This window comes from Nicotiana attenuata, chromosome 6 (assembly GCF_001879085.1).
Source record: "Nicotiana attenuata strain UT chromosome 6, NIATTr2, whole genome shotgun sequence".
Lineage (NCBI taxonomy): Eukaryota > Viridiplantae > Streptophyta > Magnoliopsida > Solanales > Solanaceae > Nicotiana > Nicotiana attenuata.
The window spans coordinates 58,695,424-58,714,668 of NC_031994.1; the positions used below are offsets into that span (position 1 = coordinate 58,695,424).

At 38.1% G+C, this 19,245-nt stretch overlaps 2 protein-coding genes across 2 annotated transcripts; both read right to left on the bottom strand.

Moving 5' to 3' along the window:
• On the bottom strand, positions 3,018-3,903 carry LOC109227880 (uncharacterized mitochondrial protein AtMg00810-like). The gene is made up of 2 exons (XM_019393070.1): positions 3,751-3,903; positions 3,018-3,512 (listed from the first exon to the last, which is right to left on the bottom strand). The coding sequence occupies exons 1-2, from the start codon at positions 3,901-3,903 to the stop codon at positions 3,018-3,020; spliced, it is 648 nt and encodes a 215-aa protein (XP_019248615.1).
• LOC109227881 lies at positions 6,105-7,346 on the bottom strand. Its single transcript, XM_019393072.1, has 3 exons — positions 7,187-7,346; positions 6,490-7,030; positions 6,105-6,402 (listed from the first exon to the last, which is right to left on the bottom strand). The coding sequence occupies exons 1-3, from the start codon at positions 7,344-7,346 to the stop codon at positions 6,105-6,107; spliced, it is 999 nt and encodes a 332-aa protein (XP_019248617.1).

The following is a 19,245-nucleotide window of genomic DNA, read 5'->3' on the forward strand; positions in this document are numbered from 1 at the left end:
TGTTGTGACACCAGTCCTGGGTAGAGACATATGTGGATTTTCCTTGTTATTTTGGTTTACTTCGTTAAGTCATCCGCTTTAATTTCATATTTCCGTTGTTATTCTAATATTTAACGCTTGTTGATATGATTGGTAAAAAGGAATTTAAAATGAAAGAGTTAGGAGTTTATGATTTGTCGCTTGTCTAGCTTCTACGAGTAGGCGCCATCACGAACCCCGAGGGTGGGAAATCCGGGTCGTGACAATTCATCCCTTGTATTACAAAAGTGTTAACATATTACATTTATATTAATTAGATAGTAAATATAAAAGTGATTTTTAATTTTGACCAATGTTGACCTGAAAAGAGACCAACTTTGGTCGCTAATTATCCAGAAATTCAAATTAGCGACCAAAGTTGGTCGCTAAATATCCAGAAAATTAAATTTAGCGACCAACGTTGGTCGCTAAATTTAAATAGATTTATTTATATTTTATATAATATTTAAATTAATAATATAATTGTTAAACGTTAGAACTGGGTCCCAGATTAGCGACCAAAGTTGGTCTCTATCTGCTTCCCCTTTAGTAAGCGACCAACTTTGGTCGCTAACTTTGAATTATATTTATTTATATTTTATAATTTTTTTTAAATAATAATATAATTATGAAATTTTTATAACTGGGTCCCAGATTAGCGACTAAAGTTGGTCTCTATCTGCTTCCCCTTTCGTGAGCGACCAACTTTGGTCGCTAATTTTGAATTATATTTATTTATATTTTATAATTTTTTTAAATAATAATATAATTATTAAAATTTTATAAGTGGGTCCCACTTTAGCGACCAAAGTTGGTCGCTAATTTCAGCATTTCTTTGACCAAGCAAGTCTGACCAGTCCGGTCAACATTTTGACCAAATTAGCAACCAACCTTGGTCGCTAATGTATTTAAAATAATTATTTAATTATTTTCTCCAATTTAGCGACCAACTTCCTGACAGACCAATTTTGGTCGCTTTTTTCCGGATTTTTAGTAGTGCGGGTTTCATCTTTTCTTCCACCAAACTTAGTAATTTTTATGTTTCTTTGTATGATTTGTTGTTTTGCTACCATGTCTATGTGGAGCTAAACTTCACGTTCTAGGGTTGTGGTTCTTTCATGACTATTGTTATTCGGATATTTATTTTGATTTCTTAGTTTATCATATTGGTTTATTTATTCAATCCTGCATTTAATTATTTGATTGCTTGATCACCAATTGCATACTATCTACGAATCTAGAGTTGAACTCGAAAGTGGGAATTCTAGATTGCATTTAGGATTGAATAGAGCAAGTTCTTGAACCTGGGCATCGGGGAACGGATTCGCGGTTAGGATAGACATATACCAAATTGCCTTGCTTGGTTGATTTACAGGAATTATAAATGCGTTCTTGTTGATTCTAACCATAGACATATAGGAGTTAGGTTAGCTTGAATATGCTAGTAAGAACTCGAAAGATTCTTATGAGCAATATTAACCCTGTCAACCAATAAACTAGATAAATTAGTTAGTCAATTCAATTGAAGAATACAATAGGAATGTTAGATAGCCCATAATCCTAGATCGTTTTCATTACATTGATATCATAAAAATCTGCTCTTCCTCTGTTCAAAGTTTATTATTTATATTTTTTTATTTTAATTAGTTTAGAATCAAATACTTCTAGTTTTAATTCTTGTATAGATAATTAGGATAGTCTAATTTAATTAATAGTTAATCACAAATCCTCGTTGGTTCGACATCCGACTTTTAGTCACTTTATTACTTGACGACCGCGTATACTTGCTTGCGTGTTTGGGAGCAACAAATGGTATGCACAAGAAGGCAAAGGCGAATCTACAATTTATAGTTGTTGAGATTAGAATGAGTTGTTTAACCTATAAATATATGTTTAACTAAAAACCGGCCTGCAATTATACTTGTGGATCGAGCAGTTAAACCTATTGAACAAGTTCTAACTCCGTATCTGTAAGAGGTTTGTCTTATCTAAGAAATCGGGCTTGAAGCTTACACATGTCAACAAGCCGAAAAGTGATGGTTATTGATCACGATTACTATCAAAAAGCAATTAATGATTACAAGTGAAACATTCTAATTCATTGTTAGCGGGGTATAGTTAATACAATTAGTCTAAAATGATTGATTAAGGTCATCGCTAAGTGACTTTTTGTTTTGGTTAAATGATTTTGGTTAATGCCTTTTCTTCTTTTTCCTTTTACGTGAAAAAGTATAGGAATGATTATTATCATCACAACTTGATAAGGACTGTTAAGCTTGAAGAAGCCTGAGCTCAGAGAGCTTGGCGGAAGCAGTTAGAAGCTACCAAAGGAACGAAGCTAAGGCAAAAATGGAATTCTCAAATGAGTGAAAAGAGAATCACTTTTCAATTATGCATAAGCTGGAATATATACAATCAGATTAGCTAATGACAGCTAAGCAACAACTAATCAATCTCTAACCAATAAACTAACCGACCTCTAACTAACAGCTATAACTAACTATCGGAAGTCATTAACTAACTAACGGAATGAACAGTGCAACCTCTAACTAACTGTTAACGAACTATCGGAAAGGAAAATAAAATACAGAGTTCTTATAATCTTAATACCCCCCCCCCCCTCAAGTTGGAGGTGGAGAACACACCGCCAACTTGCCCAAGACAGTGGAATGCTTGATCCCAGTGAGGGATTTGGTGAGAATGTCAGCGAGTTGAGCACCAGTTCTAATATGGTGAAGTTGGATGAGGCCTTCTGTGAGCTTTGTCATGACGAAGTGGTAATCAACTTCAATGTGTTTAGTACGTTCGTGAAATACTAGATTCCTAGCAATGTGGAGAGCATATTAACTGTCACAAAATATAGGGATAGGTATAACAGGAGGGATAGTCAATTCTGTGAGCACACGATGCAGCCAAACAAGTTCACCAACGACCTTTCGAATGGATCTGTACTCTGCTTCTGCTAAAGAAAGGGAGATGGTTTCCTGCTTCTTAGATTTCTAACTGATAGGACTGTTGCCCAAAAGAACAAGGTATCCTGACACTGACTTCCTGGAGTTAGGGCATGCAGCCCAATAAGAATCACAGTAGGCTTTTACTGAGAAATCATTATCACTGGACATGAAGAGACCCAAGGTGGGATCCTTGAGTAGGTATTTGAGCATATGGTATGCTGCCTGAAGATGAGGTTCTCTAGGGTCTTGCATATATTGGCTCAGATGCTGCACCCCATAAGCTATGTCCATCCTAGAGTTGGTGAGGAAGTTTAACTTCCCAACTAGCTGCCTGTAGAAAGTAGGATCAGATAGAGGTACTCCTTCCTTAGCTTTTAACTTTGTTGTGGGGTCATGTGGAGAAGACAAACTGGTAGCATGGAGACAGTCATATTCTTTGAGGAGATCAAGAGTAAACTTCCTTTGTGAGATCAAGATTCCACCATTTCTGTAGAGCACCTCAAGTCCCAAGAAGTAGTGTAATTTTCCCAAGTCTTTGATCTTGAATTGGTCATGTAGGAAGGTTTTCAGCATTTGAATTTCAGTGAGATCATTTCCAGTAGTAGAACATCATCTACATAAACTCCCACAAATACCACACGATCAGATGTTCTCTTATAAAAAAGAGAATAATCGTGCATAGAATGAATGTAGCCCCTGGAATACAAAGCTTCAGTTTAGAATACCATTGTCTACTAGCTTGCTTGAGACCATAGAGGGATTTGTTCAATTTGCAAACCAGTTCTGGAGAAGAAACTTCAAGCCCTTGGGGAAGCTTCATGTATAGCTCTTCATGCAAATCTCCATGGAGAAAAGCATTGTTCACATCTAATTGAAATAGCTCCCAGTTTTTCTTAGCTGCAGTAGCAATTAAAGCTCTAACAGCGGTCATCTTTACTACTGGAGAAAAAGTTTCTGTGTAATCTATGCCAGTTTTTTGTGTATAGCCTTTTACAACTAATCTGGCTTTATACCTTTACACACTCCCATCTGCTTTATGCTTTACCTTGAAGACCCACTTACAGCCTATGGCTGTTTCCCAGCAGGTAAAGGGACTAAAGTCCAAGTGTTGTTTGCATGAAGTGCTTCAAATTCCTGAATCATGGCATGCTGCCAGGCATGATTGACTGCTTCTTCTTCATAAGACAAGGGCTCCCTGTCATTACAGATGCTTTTTACAACCTGCTGACTATCAGCATTAAGGACATTAGGAGCAATATGGTTGTGTTGGGTAAAGAGAGCATTGATGGAAAAGGAAGGGTTGATCTGAGTGGCATCAGCATTCTGAGATTGTTTTAGGTTAGGCATATTACAAACATATTCAGACAAATAAGATGGGGTCTTAGATACTCTACTGGAAACCCTTTGAATTGGCCTCATAACAGAAGATGAGGGTTGGTCTACCCTAGAGGTGATTGAATGGATTAAGTTTGGTGATGTGGTATTAAGTGTAGGAGGTGAATGTATAGTATGATTAGGTGACATTGAGATAGTTGTGTGTGTGGTGCTACTAGGTGATGGTGCAGTAGAGTTATCTGTCTGAGAAGTTACAGGGTTGTGGACTGTATAAGAACTACAGTCAGTAGAGTGATCTTGATGTGTGACAGAATTAGGAAAGAGAAAGAGGAATTGGTACAGGTGGGAGTGAGAAGGGGAAGATTGATTCATGAAAAATCACATCTCTGGACACACAGATTTTCTTAGTAGTTAAGTTCAGTACCTTGTACCCATTTACACCAAAAGGATATCCTATAAAAACATGTGGACAAGTTCTTGGTTCAAATTTATCTCTGTGAGGTTTAGGGACAGTTGGATAACATAGGCAACCAAAACTCCTTAAGTGTGAGTAGTTTGGTTTCTTTCCATACAGCAGCTCAAAAGGGCACTTGTTTTTCAAGGGTACAGTAGGTAATCGATTGATGAGAAAAGTTGCTTTAAGTACACACTCTCCTCAGTATCTCAATGGAAGTTTGGTTAAGTATTTGTGTTTTCTCTCTACTATGCCATTTTGTTGGGGTTTATAGGGGCAGGTTCTTTGGTGTTCAATACCTTTTGATTGCAAGAATGAAGTGGCTTCATTGCTAGTGAATTCCAAGCCATTGTCTGATCTGATACATTTTATTTTGGTGGTAAATTGTGTCTCAACCATGGATATGAAATTCCTGAGGGTGTGTAGTGCATTACTTTTGCAACTGAATAGATGAGTCCAAGTGGATCTACTAAAGTCATCTACTATGGTGAGAAAGTACTTGAAGTTGTCATGAGTGGGCACATGATAAGGTCCCCACAAATCTATGTGTAGGAGGTCGAATATGGCTGTGCTGTTTGTAATATTTGGAGGAAAAGTAAGTCTAGCTTGCCTGGCCATAGGGCATATAGAACAAAGGAAGGATTGTCTTGGTGCAAAATCTGCTGGTATATTCGATATCATTTTCATCTTTGCAAAAGGTACATGACCAAGTCTATAGTGCCATAACATGTTTATATCATTCACATCATTTGAAAAGGATTCAGAATTACAGCCCCAGTATGTTTTATTGCAATGAGAATTATTTACAATAGGAAGTAGAGACACAGTATTCACAGTAGAACTGGGATGAAAGGGAAAAGAAACACATTGAGTATTTACAGATGGACTAGTTTGACAGGAATGAGAAAAACAAGGTGTTGTAGTAGCATGGTCTGCATCCTTCTTTACTGCTGTAGGATTTCCTTTATTCAGACAGTCTGAGCAGAGAAGGTACAATCCATCATGGACCTTACCAATCTCCAGAGGCCTTTTCAGAGAAGGGGCTTGCTGTAAACAACATGTGTTAGAAAAGAAGGCTAGACACTTGAGATGTGCTGTCAAAGAGCTAATAGAAATGAGATTGTATTTGAAGGTTGGGACAAACAGAACTTTATATAGGATTATTTTGGGTGTAAGAGTCACAGTTCCTATTTCTGTGACCTTGACTTTGTAGCCATTTGGAAGTTTCACAAGTAAAGGATAGGGTAAAGAAACTATGTTCTGTAAGTGTGTTTTGTTGAAGGTCGTGTGGTGTGAGGCTCCTGAGTCCAGAATCCATAAGTCAGCCTTTGCTTGAAAACATTTTATGACAGTTTGTCAAAATCTATAGAAGAAGTACAAGTCACAATACCTGCAAAATTTCCTGCAAAATTCACTGTTGCATTGGCTGGATTTATGTTTGAACTGTCCCCTGTTCCATCACTGTGAAAGTGCTGCAGGAGTCTCACCACTTGATCATATTGCTCCTTTGAGAGGTTTACATTCTGGTTGTTGTTTCCTCCTTGATTCTCTAGATCTTCTCCTTGGTTTGACATTGTATCAGATGGCATAGCATGTGCACCAGCCACAACATTTGCTGTAATGTTCCTTCCTCTATTGTTCCTGGGATACTGATTATAGTTGTTTGAGTTGTAACTTTGAGCTCCTTGTCGATTAAATTGCTATGGATATCCATGAAGTTTGAAGCACTTTTCCTTGGTATGACCTTGTTTCTTGCAGAAGTCACAATAGGGCCTAGGTCTGTTGTTCACTGAGAAATTTGTTCTGAATGATCTTGGAGCTGTAATGCTGGTATTCATTGCACTAGTCTCAAAATTCAACCGATTCCTTGGTCGAAACTCTCTTTGTTTTTCCTCTTGTACTAGAAGAGCAAAAGCCTGTGCCATTGAAGGCAAGGGATTCATCATTAGAATGCTCCCTCGAACTACAGTGTAGACCTCATTCAAGTCCATTAGGAATTGTATCAATCTCCTGTCTTGCTCAATTTTGTGCATGTTCTCTTTTGCACCACAAGTGCACTGATAGTTACATACCGATTTAGCACTCAGATTGGTCAATTCTTCCCACAACTTCTTCATTTTAGTGTAGTATCCAGTGATGTCGAGCACTCCTTGGCTCAAGTCATTAATCTCCTTTTGGATCTGGTATAACTTTGCTCTGTTTGTTTGGTCATAACGATCTTCAAGTTCACTCCATAGCTCAACTGAAGTGTTCACATACTCCATACTATCTGCAATTTCTTTTGCAAGTGAATTCAAAATCCACGAGGTTACCATGTCATCACACCTCTCCCATTGGCTAAAACTCGATGAATTCGAATTGGCTTTCACACATTATCCAGTGATGAAGCCTAATTTGTTTTTAACAGAGAGAGATCTCAATACACCTCTCCTCCATGAACGATATCCTAGTCCATCGAAAGGGACTGGAACCAAAACTAGCCTAGGGCTATCAGAAGGATGAATGTAACGTGGACTACTCACATCGATCGTCGATTGAATTTCTGCTGTTGTCGCATTCGTAGTGTCTGCATCACCTATCGCCATGTTTGCTTTAGCTCGAGATCAGGATAGAATAATAAGAAAAGTTGATTGACTGAGAAAATAAGGATACAGAGATCCTCGATCGAATGAGTTGAAATGTGACCCCTAACTTTGAATGTGAAGAGATCAATGGACTGCGATCTATGTTTCAGTGGATCGTCTTGTCAAAAGAGCAAGGCTCTGATACCATATTAAGCTTGAAGAAGCATGAGCTCAGAGAGCTTCACAGCCTACAATGGCGGAAGCCGTTAGAGGCTTCCAAAGGAACGAAGCTAAGGCAGAAATGGAATTCTCAAATGAGTGAAAAGAGAATCACTTTTCAATTATGCATAAGCTGGAATATATACAATCAGAGTAGCTAATGACAGCTAAGCAACAGCTAATCAATCTCTAACCAATGAACTAACCGATCTCTAACTAACAGCTATAACTAACTATCGGAAGTCATTAACTAACTAACAGAATGAACAGTGCAGCCTCTAACTAACTATTAACGAACTATCGGAAAGGAAAATAAAATACAGAGTTCTTATAATCTTAATAAGGACCATACCTACAAAATTATGTAGGTGTATTACGTATCATTAGGGTTCTACAAGTTTGCCGAGTCTCTAGTTTCTTTTTGATAAAAAGAGAATATTGGCTTTCGAATATAGTAAAGACGAGGGAAAGAAAAGTTAGATCACAGTCAAGTAATTTAATTTAATTTGGCGATTAAGACACTGTTACTCATGGTGGCCACTTTTCACTAGTTTTTTGTCGGCATTATTAATACAGCCCTCAAGATATACGGACAAGAGAAGCTATGTTCAAGGGCCAGGCTAGTTCCGTTTTTTGTTATTTTCTTAATTAAAAAAAGAATAAAATTAATGTGGAGGGTCCAAGCTAGATTTATATCATTTTCAATTTTGATAAAATATACTTATCATATTGTGAAAGCAAAGGTCATTAACTTTCCAAATCTAGAGGATATATACTTAATGCTAAAATTGACGACAAAAAGTACTTACACATCAAACAATTTGGATCAGTTTTGAAACTACTACTAGTAATTTTATTATTATTATTTTTAAAACTAGAAGGTAATACTTTTTGGCTCTTTACTATCTAGTAGCTTTTTTTTGTTTTTTTGTTTTTTTAAGGTATATCAGAGAATTAGAGACAAGTGAGGATTATTCAAATTGAGAGCATCGTTTACCACCAACCTTGAGGTTGTGGGTTCGAATCACAATCTAGGAAGAGATTAAAAAAAAAGAGAGAACTATATAATGCCAAGCGATTCCTTAGGTCAAAATTTATGGGAAAATTGGACCACAAGGTATATATCACTGCATTCATCCTTAGGAAAGGTGAATTAGATCATGAGAAATTTATTGAATGTACGATGACAAATTATAATTTTCTTCGGAAGTAGGATGACAAAAAGCTAGGAAAATAATAGAAATAATAGTGACAAAGGCTTAATATTAAAAATACAATGTTATACTCCCTCCGTCCTATGTTTTGAGGTAATGTTTGCACTAGACACAGAGTTTAAATTAGAAAAGAAAAATATAAATAAAGAATTTTGAGGCTTGCGGTTTATAACAAGTAATAAATATTTGTGCGATTATAAATTATCTCATTAATAGTAAAATAGAAAGTTTGCATTTTAAATTATCAATTCTGAACCGATAAAAAGTAAGTGTATCACATAAAATAAAATACTGGTATCCAGGTTGTAACGATCCGACCAGTCGTTTTGAGCATTGGCCTTCCGTTCGGTGGTTTGAGGTTTTGAGTAGCTTCATATAATGTATTACGACTTGCGTATATGGTTGGTTTCGATGTTCTAGAGGTTCATGATTGATTTGGAAGAGAAATTTTTATTTTTGGAGGCTTAAAGTTGAAGAGTGATCAAGCTTTGACTTTTGTATAAATGGTCTCGAATTTATGTTTTGGTAGTTCCTATAGGTTCGTATAACGATTTTGGACTTCGACGTATGTTTGGATTCGTATTTGGATGTTTCTAGAAGGTTTTAGCTCTATTTGGCGAAAGTTAAAAATTTGAATGTTTGGAAAGTTCATAAGTTTGACCGGGAGTTGACTTCGATATTTTCGGGTTTAGATTGTTGTTCTAGGAGTTGGAATAGGTTCTTTATATCATTTAAAACTTGTGTGCAAAATTTGAGGCGACTCCGAGTTGGTTGGACGTGGCTCACCATGAGTTTTGAAAGTTGAAAGTTTGATTAGTTCATTAAGGTTGAATTGAAGTGTAATTTGTAGTTTTGTTGTTGTTTTGTGTGATTTGAGACCTCGAGTAGGTCCCTGTATTGTATTTGGACATGTTGGTATGACTGAACGGGGTCTCGGGGGCCTCGAGTGTGATTTGAGGTGGTTTCAGACCATTTTTGTGATATTTGGAGTTGCTGATTTTTGATGGCTCAGATGTTCTTCATTATCGCGAAGGTGTTGTCGTGATCACGTAGTGTATGTTTGGAGTTGTGGCTTTGTGAATCGCGTTGGCGAAGGGTCAGTGCCTGAAGGTTTTCGCATTCGCGTGGTTGTAGTGCGTTCGTGTCAGGTCTGAGTTGAACAATGGTTCTTTTGGCTCTTGCGTTTGCGTCGATGGTCTGCGTTCGCGAGGTTGAAGCTGATTGTTTTCCGTGATTGCGCTTGGTCTGGCGCGATAGCATAGTTGGTTCTAAGGGCAACGGTGATTTTGTGCTTTGCGATCGCGGGGCTATTGGACGTGATCGCGAAGGGTACTCCTGGAGCAGATCTATACGTTATTATGTTCGAGGGTTTTTGCTCATTTTGTCACATTTTGAGATTGAGAGCTCGGATTGAGGCGATTTTCACGATTTAGATTGGGGTAAGTGTTCTTGACTCGGATTTGATCAGATTTTGAGATTGAGAGCTCGGAATGAGGCGATTTCATGACTTAGATTGGGGTAAGTGTTCTTGACTCGGATTTGATTATTTTTCATGATTCCATCTTTGATTTTGGCATTTGAGTGGTGAATCTAAAAGAGAAATTGAGGGTTTTTGTCTTCAAATTAAGAGAATGAATTTTAGGGTTTTGAACATGAAATTGAGGTTGGATTTGGAAACCAATTATATATTTGGATTTGTATTCGAATGAGTATTGAGGATTTGTGAGTTTTGTCGGTTTTCGGGATATAGGGGTTGACTTTAAGTATTTGATTAAATATTTGACCTTTATCATTTGGGTTTGATTCCTAGGGCATTATTTGATATTATTGAGTTTCTTTTGACTAGATTTGAGTCATTCTGAGGTAGATTCGTGCCGAAAGGATTTTTTAGGGTATTGATTTGGCTTGTTTGAAGTAAGTGTCTTGTCTAACTTGGGTTGAGAAATTTTTGTCTACTAATTGATATTGTTTGATACATGCGGGGGTGATATATATATGAGGTGGCGAGCACATATATATATATATGGGTCGTGGGTATTCATTCTCGGGGCAAATTCTAGCTTGTTTTATGCCTTGTTTAGTTGTATGTTTTACTTGATTCTATGTATTATTCAATTAATCGATTACTTGAGCATAATAAACCATGCTAGAAAAATATTGAGGCTATTGGTATCTTATGTTAAACATCATGAGAAAATCTTGAGATTTATGCTAAGAATGCCTCGGGGTTGAATACGCATATGTTATTAACACACATATATATCTATTCTTGAGTTGTGCATTGATTGGGACGCGTGCACTCTGTGACACCTATGTGATCCTTTGCATGACTACTTGAACTTGGTGGCTATATCTAATTTTTCCGTAGTTAGATTTTATATGTTCAATGCCATCCGCACTTTTGTTGTTACCATGTCATTATGCACTTTATTTATGAGTTATGAGGGCATGCCTCCTGATGATGATTTGTTATTTTGCATTGTTGTGATTGTGGTACATGTGGACATATTGGGTGGGGTTATACAGGTGATAAGAATGGATTCTAACCACCTAGTAGTGCCTTCTTGCTTTAGTTTTAGTTCGAAAGTGAAGAATTTTGTCCCCGAATCTAATGAATATGGGTGAATTGCATGTGTGCTGGAGAATGTGAGCTCAACAAAAAAATCTAACTCAAAGAGGAGATGTTTTAGCTCAAATCAGTCAAGAGGAGAAGTGCAATGAAAAGTACGGTCCGCAGAATTTCACCTGCGGCCGCAAAAACAAATAATGCACGTAGATAATGACATGCGGCCGCAGAAGAAGTTCTAAAGCTTCAGAGGGTTTTGGCAGGAGTGTGGTCCGCAAACCAAAAAGTGTGATCGCACTTGAAGTCCGCACTGTCAAAACTACGGGATCAGCGAAGATGCAATAGAAAACTTTTGAAGCCCCCTCAAAGTGCGGTCCGCAGCAAAATAGTGTGGCCGCAGAAGCTTATGCGCGGCAGCAGAATTCCCTCTACTGAAAGCACTTGCAATGAAACCTACCAATGTGCAGACAACAGACGTAATTATACGGCCTCAGAACCCTCCGAAGGGTATTTTGTCGAAAATATTAGAGCACTATAAATAGACCAGAAATATTTTTAAGGGCAATTTTTGTACTGTAGCAGCAACTAGCGGTTACCTTTAGCTATTTTGGTCAACTTGTGACTGCAATTAGAGAAGATCTGTCAATTTTTACTTTAATTCTAGTTTTATGTCTTTAATTACTTCTTCTTTTTATTTTTCTATGTCAATTACCATGAGTAGCTAGAGTTTATCTAAGGTTGTGATCCAACCTTAGTGTATAAAGTTTATGGGTGTTTAATATTAGTGCTTGCTATTGATTGGGTGGATATTATTTAGCATTGTTTATGCTTTATACTTAGAATTAATGATTTCAAATATTGATTCATGCCTATTTGACTTAATTCTTACTTGAGAATGGCAGATTTAGTCTAGGAAAACTCGACTAAAAAGAAATTGAGCTACTTAAAGTTTTGATTAGTTTGATTAAAAGATTTGAACTAGAGATAGGGATAATCCAACTTGGACTCACATTCAATTGTTTTGTTTGCTACCCATTTGGTCTTGAGAAAGCCAATTTGGGCATAATCATTCTTTAATCGAGAGGTATTGAGTGGGTACTTGAGTGAGAGTCATAACAAACCCCGATCTACCAAGCAAGCATAGATTTACTCTACCCAAATGTTTCAGAAGATGCTTTGCGGTTAAGGATTTTTCTCTTCTCACTAAGGGGTAAGGCTTTGGATTGGTTGGAATGCTTTCCTAATCATTCTATTCATACATGGAATGAATTGGCGGCGAAGTTTATTTAAAAGTTCTTCTCTCCCGGGCACATGGCTACTCTTTGAGATGAAATATTGGCTTTCAAGCAAGAGCCCAATGAAACTTCACATGAAATTTAGGACCGGTATCGGAGAATGGTGAAGGAGTGCCCGAACAATAATATGACCGAAAACATGATCCAATAAATTTTCTACCATGGTATTAAGGAAATTTTATAACAACACCTTATGCAGAGGCATGTGAGATTCTTGATGAGATGGCAGAAACTTCTTCAACTTGGCAATCCTAAGCTAATGTTCCCCAAGGTGATCCAAACATGATCTATCTTCATAAAGAATTGCAAGACCATGGGCAAGATATTGCCGAATTGAACACAACCATGACTCAACTCGTTAAGTCTCAACTTCATCAAACTCAAGCCCATAAGCAAGTTCATGCTATGGAAGGAGTGAATGTCTTGGCTAACAAGTAGAGGAGTAAAGGTCCCAATTTCAATCCCGAGTGAAGAATTATGCACATGATGATGGTAGTTATGACCAAGATGACTCTTATCAAGAACAAGAAGAAGAGGTACAATTTGTGAACAATTACCAAGAGCAACAAAGTAATTTTCATGGCTCCAATCAAACAATGGCATTCTCAAAATAACCAAGGCAATTGGAGTTCTGACAACCAAAGGAATTGGTATAACAACAACACTAACCAAGGAAATTGGGGAGGCAACAATCAATGAAATTGGGGAAACAATAATAATCATGAAAATCAAAGTTCAGATTTTCAAAGACCCCCAATGTACCAACAATCAAGCAATTCTTATCCTTCCCACGGTTCAAGTTCTTCAAACAATAAAATGGGTCGTATTGAGAATATCTTCAAACAAATGATGGAAAAGAATGCAGATTTGGATGCACAACCTGCCTCACATACCACATCAATCCGTAATCTTGAGGTTCAAATGGGGCAAATCTCTCAAGCAATTAATACTCGTCCTAAGGGTGCATTACCAAATGACACAGTAGCGAACCCAAAGGGTGGTAATATTACGGGGCATGATATGGCGGTTATCACAAGAAGTAGAAGAGGCGGGAATGCATCCACCTCAAATGAAAAGCAACTTGTGGATGATGACCAAGTGATCCAAGAGGAGGAAATCCCCCAAAATAATGTTCAAGTTCATGATGATAGACGGATGATATTGATGATACTATGAAGAGACTCAGGAAGAGGTGAGCCCATCTAGGAACACATTATCGACATACCGAATCCAGTAGTACAAAAGACTAAGGCACCCTTGCCAAAGACTCCACCTCCTTATTCTTTAAGGCTTTCTAAGAAAAATGATGAAAATCAATTCAAGAAGTTCATTCAAATGATGAAAGGTTTTTCTGTGAACGTTCCATGTGTGGAAGCTTTGGAACAAATGCCTGGATATTCCAAGTTTATGAAAGATCTTGTGACCAAGAAGAGATCGATGAATTTTGAAACTATCAAGGTCATTCATCAAGTGAGTGAAATTGTTCATTCCATGGCTCCTAAGTTGGAGGATCCCGGTGCTTTTACAACTCCTTATACTATTGGGAGTGCCGATTTTGCTAAAGCACTTTGTGATCTTAGGGCAAGTATCAATTTTATGCCTTATTCGATGTTCAAAACTTTAGGGATTGGGAAAAGAAGACCCACATCTATGAGGTTGTAAATGGCCGATCGTACTATGAAGAGGTCATTGGGAGTGATTGAGGATGTTTTGGTTCGGGTTGATAAATTTATTTTTCCGGCGGACTTTGTGATTCTAGATTGTGAGGTTGACTATGAAGTGCCTATGATTCTTGGAAGTCCTTTCCTTGCTACGGGTAAGGCCCTTTGTGATGTGAAAGCCTAAGAACTCACTTTCTATGTTGGTGATGAAAAAGTGGTATTCCAAGTGTGCAAATCCATGTGACAACCAAATAGTAATGAGGTGTGCTCTTTTTTGGACTTGGTGACCGGTGTCATTAATGACACAAGTGCTACAATCAATGTTGGTGATTGTTGGAAGCCTTTTGCTCAAATTTGACGATGATGAGATGGATGGTTTTATGGAATGTGTGAATTCTTGGCAAGGATGGGGTCTTACAATTATGTACCCTGAAATTTGTCATTGGATCTAGAATAGGAAGACTCCTCCTACAAAACCATCGATTGAAGAGCCACCTACCTTAGAGTTGAAACCATTGACACCTCACCTTTGGTATGATTTTCTTGTCCCTTGTTCTACTTTACCAGTTCTTCTTTCCTTTTATTTGACTAACGTTCGGGTTGATTCCGCATTGGTGGTGTTGCAAAAGAGGAAGAAAGCTATTGGGTGGACTTTGGCGGACATTCGGGGTATAAGCCCCTTATTTTGCATGCATAAGATCAAATTGGAGGATGGTTCTAAACCATCCATTGAACGTCAAAGAAGACTCAATGATGCTATGCAATAGGTGGTCAAAAAGAAGATTATCAAGTAGTTGGATGCCGGGATTGTCAACCTCATTTCCGATAGTTCTTGGACTTCTCCAGTCCAATATATCCCAACGTAGGGGGGCACGACGATTGTTACCTGATAAGAATGAGTTGATTCCTACAAGAATGGTCACCAATTGGAGATTTTGTATGGATTATCTTAAGCTCAACAAAGTCACAAGGAAGGTTCATTTTCCTCTCCTTTTCATGTATCAAATGCTTGATAGGTTGGCTGGTCGTGCCTTCTGTTGCTTTCTTGATGATTACTCGGGCTACAACCAAATTTTCATTGCTTCGGAAGATCAAGATAAAAACCACCTTTACCTTTCCATATGATACTTTTGCTTTCAAATGAATGCCGGTTGAATTATGCAATGCATCGTCGACTTTTCAACGGTGTATGATGGCTATATTCACGGACATGGTGGAAGACTACCTTGAGGTATTCATGGATGACTTTCGGTGGTTGGAGATTCCTTATTGTCTTTCTAATTTGGACAAAGTGTTGGCTAGATGTGAGGAAACAAATTTGGTACTCAATTGGGAAAAAAGTCATTTTATGGTTGAGGAAGGCATTATCCTTGGCCATAAGATTTCAAAGAATGGTATTGAAGTGGATAAGGCGAAGATTGAGGTTATTTTTAAGCTTCCACCCCCACCTCAGTGAAGGGTGTGCGGAGTTTCTTGGGCCATGCGAAATTCTACCGGCGATTTATCAAAGATTTTTCTAAGGTAGTGAACCCTTTGTGCAAACTCCTTGAGAAGGATGCTAAGTTCTATTTCAATGATGATAGTATGAGAGATTTTGAACAATTGAAGCTTAAGTTGACAACAACTCCTATCATTACATCTCCAAATTGGAGTTTGTCGTTCGAGCTCATGTGTGATGCAAGTGATGTAGCAGTTGGGGCTATTTTGGGGCAACGTATCAACAATGTTCTTAATATGGTTTACTATGCTAGTAAGACAATGAATAGTGCCCAAGTCAATTATACCGTTACGGAGAAGGAACTCCATGCTATTGTATTTTCTATTGAGAAGTTCCGCCCGTACTTGATAAGTGCCAAAGCTATTGTCCACATGGATCATGCGGTGCTTTACTATCTTATGAGCAAAAAGGAATTTAAAGCTCGTTTGATAAGATGGGTACTTTTGTTACAAGAGTTTGACATTGACATCCAAGACAAAAGGGATATGAAAATCAAGTGGCGGACCACTTGTCTCGTTTGGAAGAGGAGGGGAGGCCACATGATTGCCTTGAGATCAATGACTCTTTCCCCGATGAGCAGTTTTTGGCACTTTCAATGAAAGAGGTCCCTTGGTTTGCGGATTTGGCGAATTTTCTTATGACTGGTATCATTCCGGATGAGTTCTCTCCAAATAAGAGAAAGAAGCTCAGGAGAGATTGTCAAGACTACTATTATGATAAACCATATCTTTTTCAAATTTTAACGGATATGGTGATTAGAATGTGTGTGTCGGAGGAAGAACAAGGTGACATTCTCGGGGCTTTTCATTCTTCACCCTATGGTGGTCATCATGATGGAGCAAGAACGACGGATAAAATTCTTAGTTGTGGTTTTTATTGTCCTACTCTCTACAAATATGCAAATGAGTTGGTAAAAAGATGTGATGAATGCCAATGTGCCGATGGAATTTCAAAGAAACATGAGATACCCCTTATAACCTTCTTGGAGATTGATATCTTTGATGTTTGGGGTATTGACTTTATGGGCCCTTTCGTGAGTTCTTGTGGGAACACCTACATTTTGGTCGTGGTAGATTATGTGTCTAAATGGGTTAAAAGCCGTTGATTTACCCAATAATGAGGATAAAAGTGTGGTGGCTTTCTTGAAGAGGAACATTTTTACAAGGTTGGGACTCTGCGAGAAATCATAAGTGATGGAGAGTCACTTTTTTTTTTTTTTTTGCAACAAGGATTTTGACACTTTACTTGAAAAGTATGGTGTCACTCACAAAGTGACAACTGCCTATCATCCACAAGCTAGTGGTCAAGTGGAAGTCTCCAACTGGGAGATAAAGTGTATTTTGTCCAAGACGGTGAATGCAAATCACACGGATTGGTTTAAGAAGCTCGATGGTGCTCTATGGACATACAAAACCACTTACAAAACACCTATCGAAATGTCTCCATACCGGTTGGTGTTCGGAAAAGCATGTCATCTTTCGGTGGAATTAGAGCACAAGGCAATATGAGCCTTGAAAAAATTGAATCGTGATTGGAATGTAGCCGCTAACTTGCGGGTTGCACACTTGAATGAATTGTATGAATTCCGGAACTATGCATATGAAAGTTCGTCCCTGTACAAACAAAAAATGAAATATCTTCACGACAAGTACATTTGAAACAAGGAGTTCAAGGCCGAAGATCTAGTGTTGTTATTCAACTTAAGATTGAGAATGTTTCCCAGGAAGCTCAAGCTAAAGTGGAGTGGTCCATTTGAAATTGTTGGTATGACACCCTTTGGTGCCTTGGACATGAAGAACAAGAACAATGAAATATTTCAAGTCAATGGTCACCAGGTAAAGAAGTATTTGGGAAAAGTTAGTGAGAGCCACGAGGTGGTGATTCTTTACTTCATTTGAGGATGTTATGACATTACTTCGTTCCACGACGTTAAATAAGGCGCTTATTGGGAGGCAATCCAAGTTCTCTTCCTTTTTATCTTTTAGTTAGATGTTGTTTGTTGTTTTTAGCTTGATTTGAAGTGTGCTGTAGGGATTAGTGTTAGATATTGAAATGATGGCTGAAGTTGTGTCCTACACGAAAATATGCGGACCATAATTTTATTAGTGCATCCCCAGAAGAGTGACTGCGGACCGCATAATTTTTTGTGCAGCCGTAGATTTTATCCGCGGACCACAATAGCAAGGATCGACTTAGGTGCTAAATTGAAGGTCCTCTGAACTTTTCTCCCAACAATGCGGAGTGAATTTGTGGACCATCAAAAATTATGCGGTCGCAAGAGAGAATTATTAAAGAAGTCACTGGAACTAAGTTGACAGAAGTGCAGTTGTAGTTGAAAAAGTGCGGACCGCACAATTGTATGCTTTCCCTCTGCCCCTGTAACAGAGTACGTACCGCACTTGAAATTAGGCGGCCGCAATCGCCTTCTTTCACCCTCACCATCATCTGAGTATAAATACAACATTAAATCCACTGTTTGACCTTTTCTCCATTTTCATTCTCAACCTGTCACTCTAAGAAGTACTTACGTGCTTGCACTTTGTGATCACAAACAGCCTATCACAATCCCTTTGATCTTATTACACTAGCATACTCTGGTATGTATCACTTCAATCTGGTTATTTTATTTTTGAATTTATTTTTGTTTTGTAATTTCTTTTAAGGCTATCTGTTATTGCATCCCTTAACTATGTCTATGTGGGGTAGTTAAGTGTTTAGTTATTTTCAAAGCATTCTTAGATAGGGTTGGGTTGTTTATTATTATACCCTTACCACGCTACCTAGTAGGATTGAACACTTAATTATATAACCTAGGTAAAATGACCTGCCTTCCGTCACTGTTCTTGAATGTGCGAATCGCACTTGAAATTATGCGATCTGTTATCTTCTGATTTAGGTAACTTGAGTGCTTCCTGATTGTGCAGCCGCACTTTATTTGTGTGAATCGTAGTTAATTTTGTAGTTGGAAAGGGAGGTCTGCACTTCCTATCTAAGACTTCTGAGGACGTGAGTACTTTTACTTAAGTGCGGGCTGCAAAAGTAACTGTATGGATCGCTATCGGATTTCTATGACTACAGATATAGGTCCACACTTGCTATTAGAGACTTCTCTCTAAGGGCTTGGCACAGTTGTGCAGGACTGCGACCACACTTGGATTTGTGCGAACCGCACTTCCTCTTTGCGGACCGCATTCGAAATTGTGCGGACCACACTTGACTATCTGTCTACTGCATGTTACTAGCTTGAATCCCTACTGCTTATATGGTGTCCTCCAATGCTTACATGACACTTAAATACTTTGCAACTTGTATATCAACTGACAACTCTCTTTGTCCATGCACAGACAATGGTGCGATCAAGAGGACGAGGAGAGTCGTCGCAAAGATGGGGTGAACAATGGAAAGGTAGAGGCAGAGGTGCCATACATCCAAGTGGACAAAAAGTCATTACAAAGAAGACAACTGCA

What these genes read in the sequence shown, in the direction of transcription:
- LOC109227880 (XM_019393070.1), bottom strand. Translation starts at nt 3,903, where the DNA reads ATGACCGCTGTTAGAGCTTTAATTGCTACTGCAGCTAAGAAAAACTGG. An exon ending in AAGTTTCTTCTCCAGAACTG is followed by an intron (nt 3,513 to 3,750) that starts GTTTGCAAATTG and finishes GACCAATTCAAG; the next exon opens with ATCAAAGACTTGGGAAAATT.
- LOC109227881 (XM_019393072.1), bottom strand. Translation starts at nt 7,346, where the DNA reads ATGGCGATAGGTGATGCAGACACTACGAATGCGACAACAGCAGAAATT. An exon ending in ATATCGTTCATGGAGGAGAG is followed by an intron (nt 7,031 to 7,186) that starts GTGTATTGAGAT and finishes AAGAAATTGCAG; the next exon opens with ATAGTATGGAGTATGTGAAC. An exon ending in CAAGGTCATACCAAGGAAAA is followed by an intron (nt 6,403 to 6,489) that starts GTGCTTCAAACT and finishes TCAGTATCCCAG; the next exon opens with GAACAATAGAGGAAGGAACA.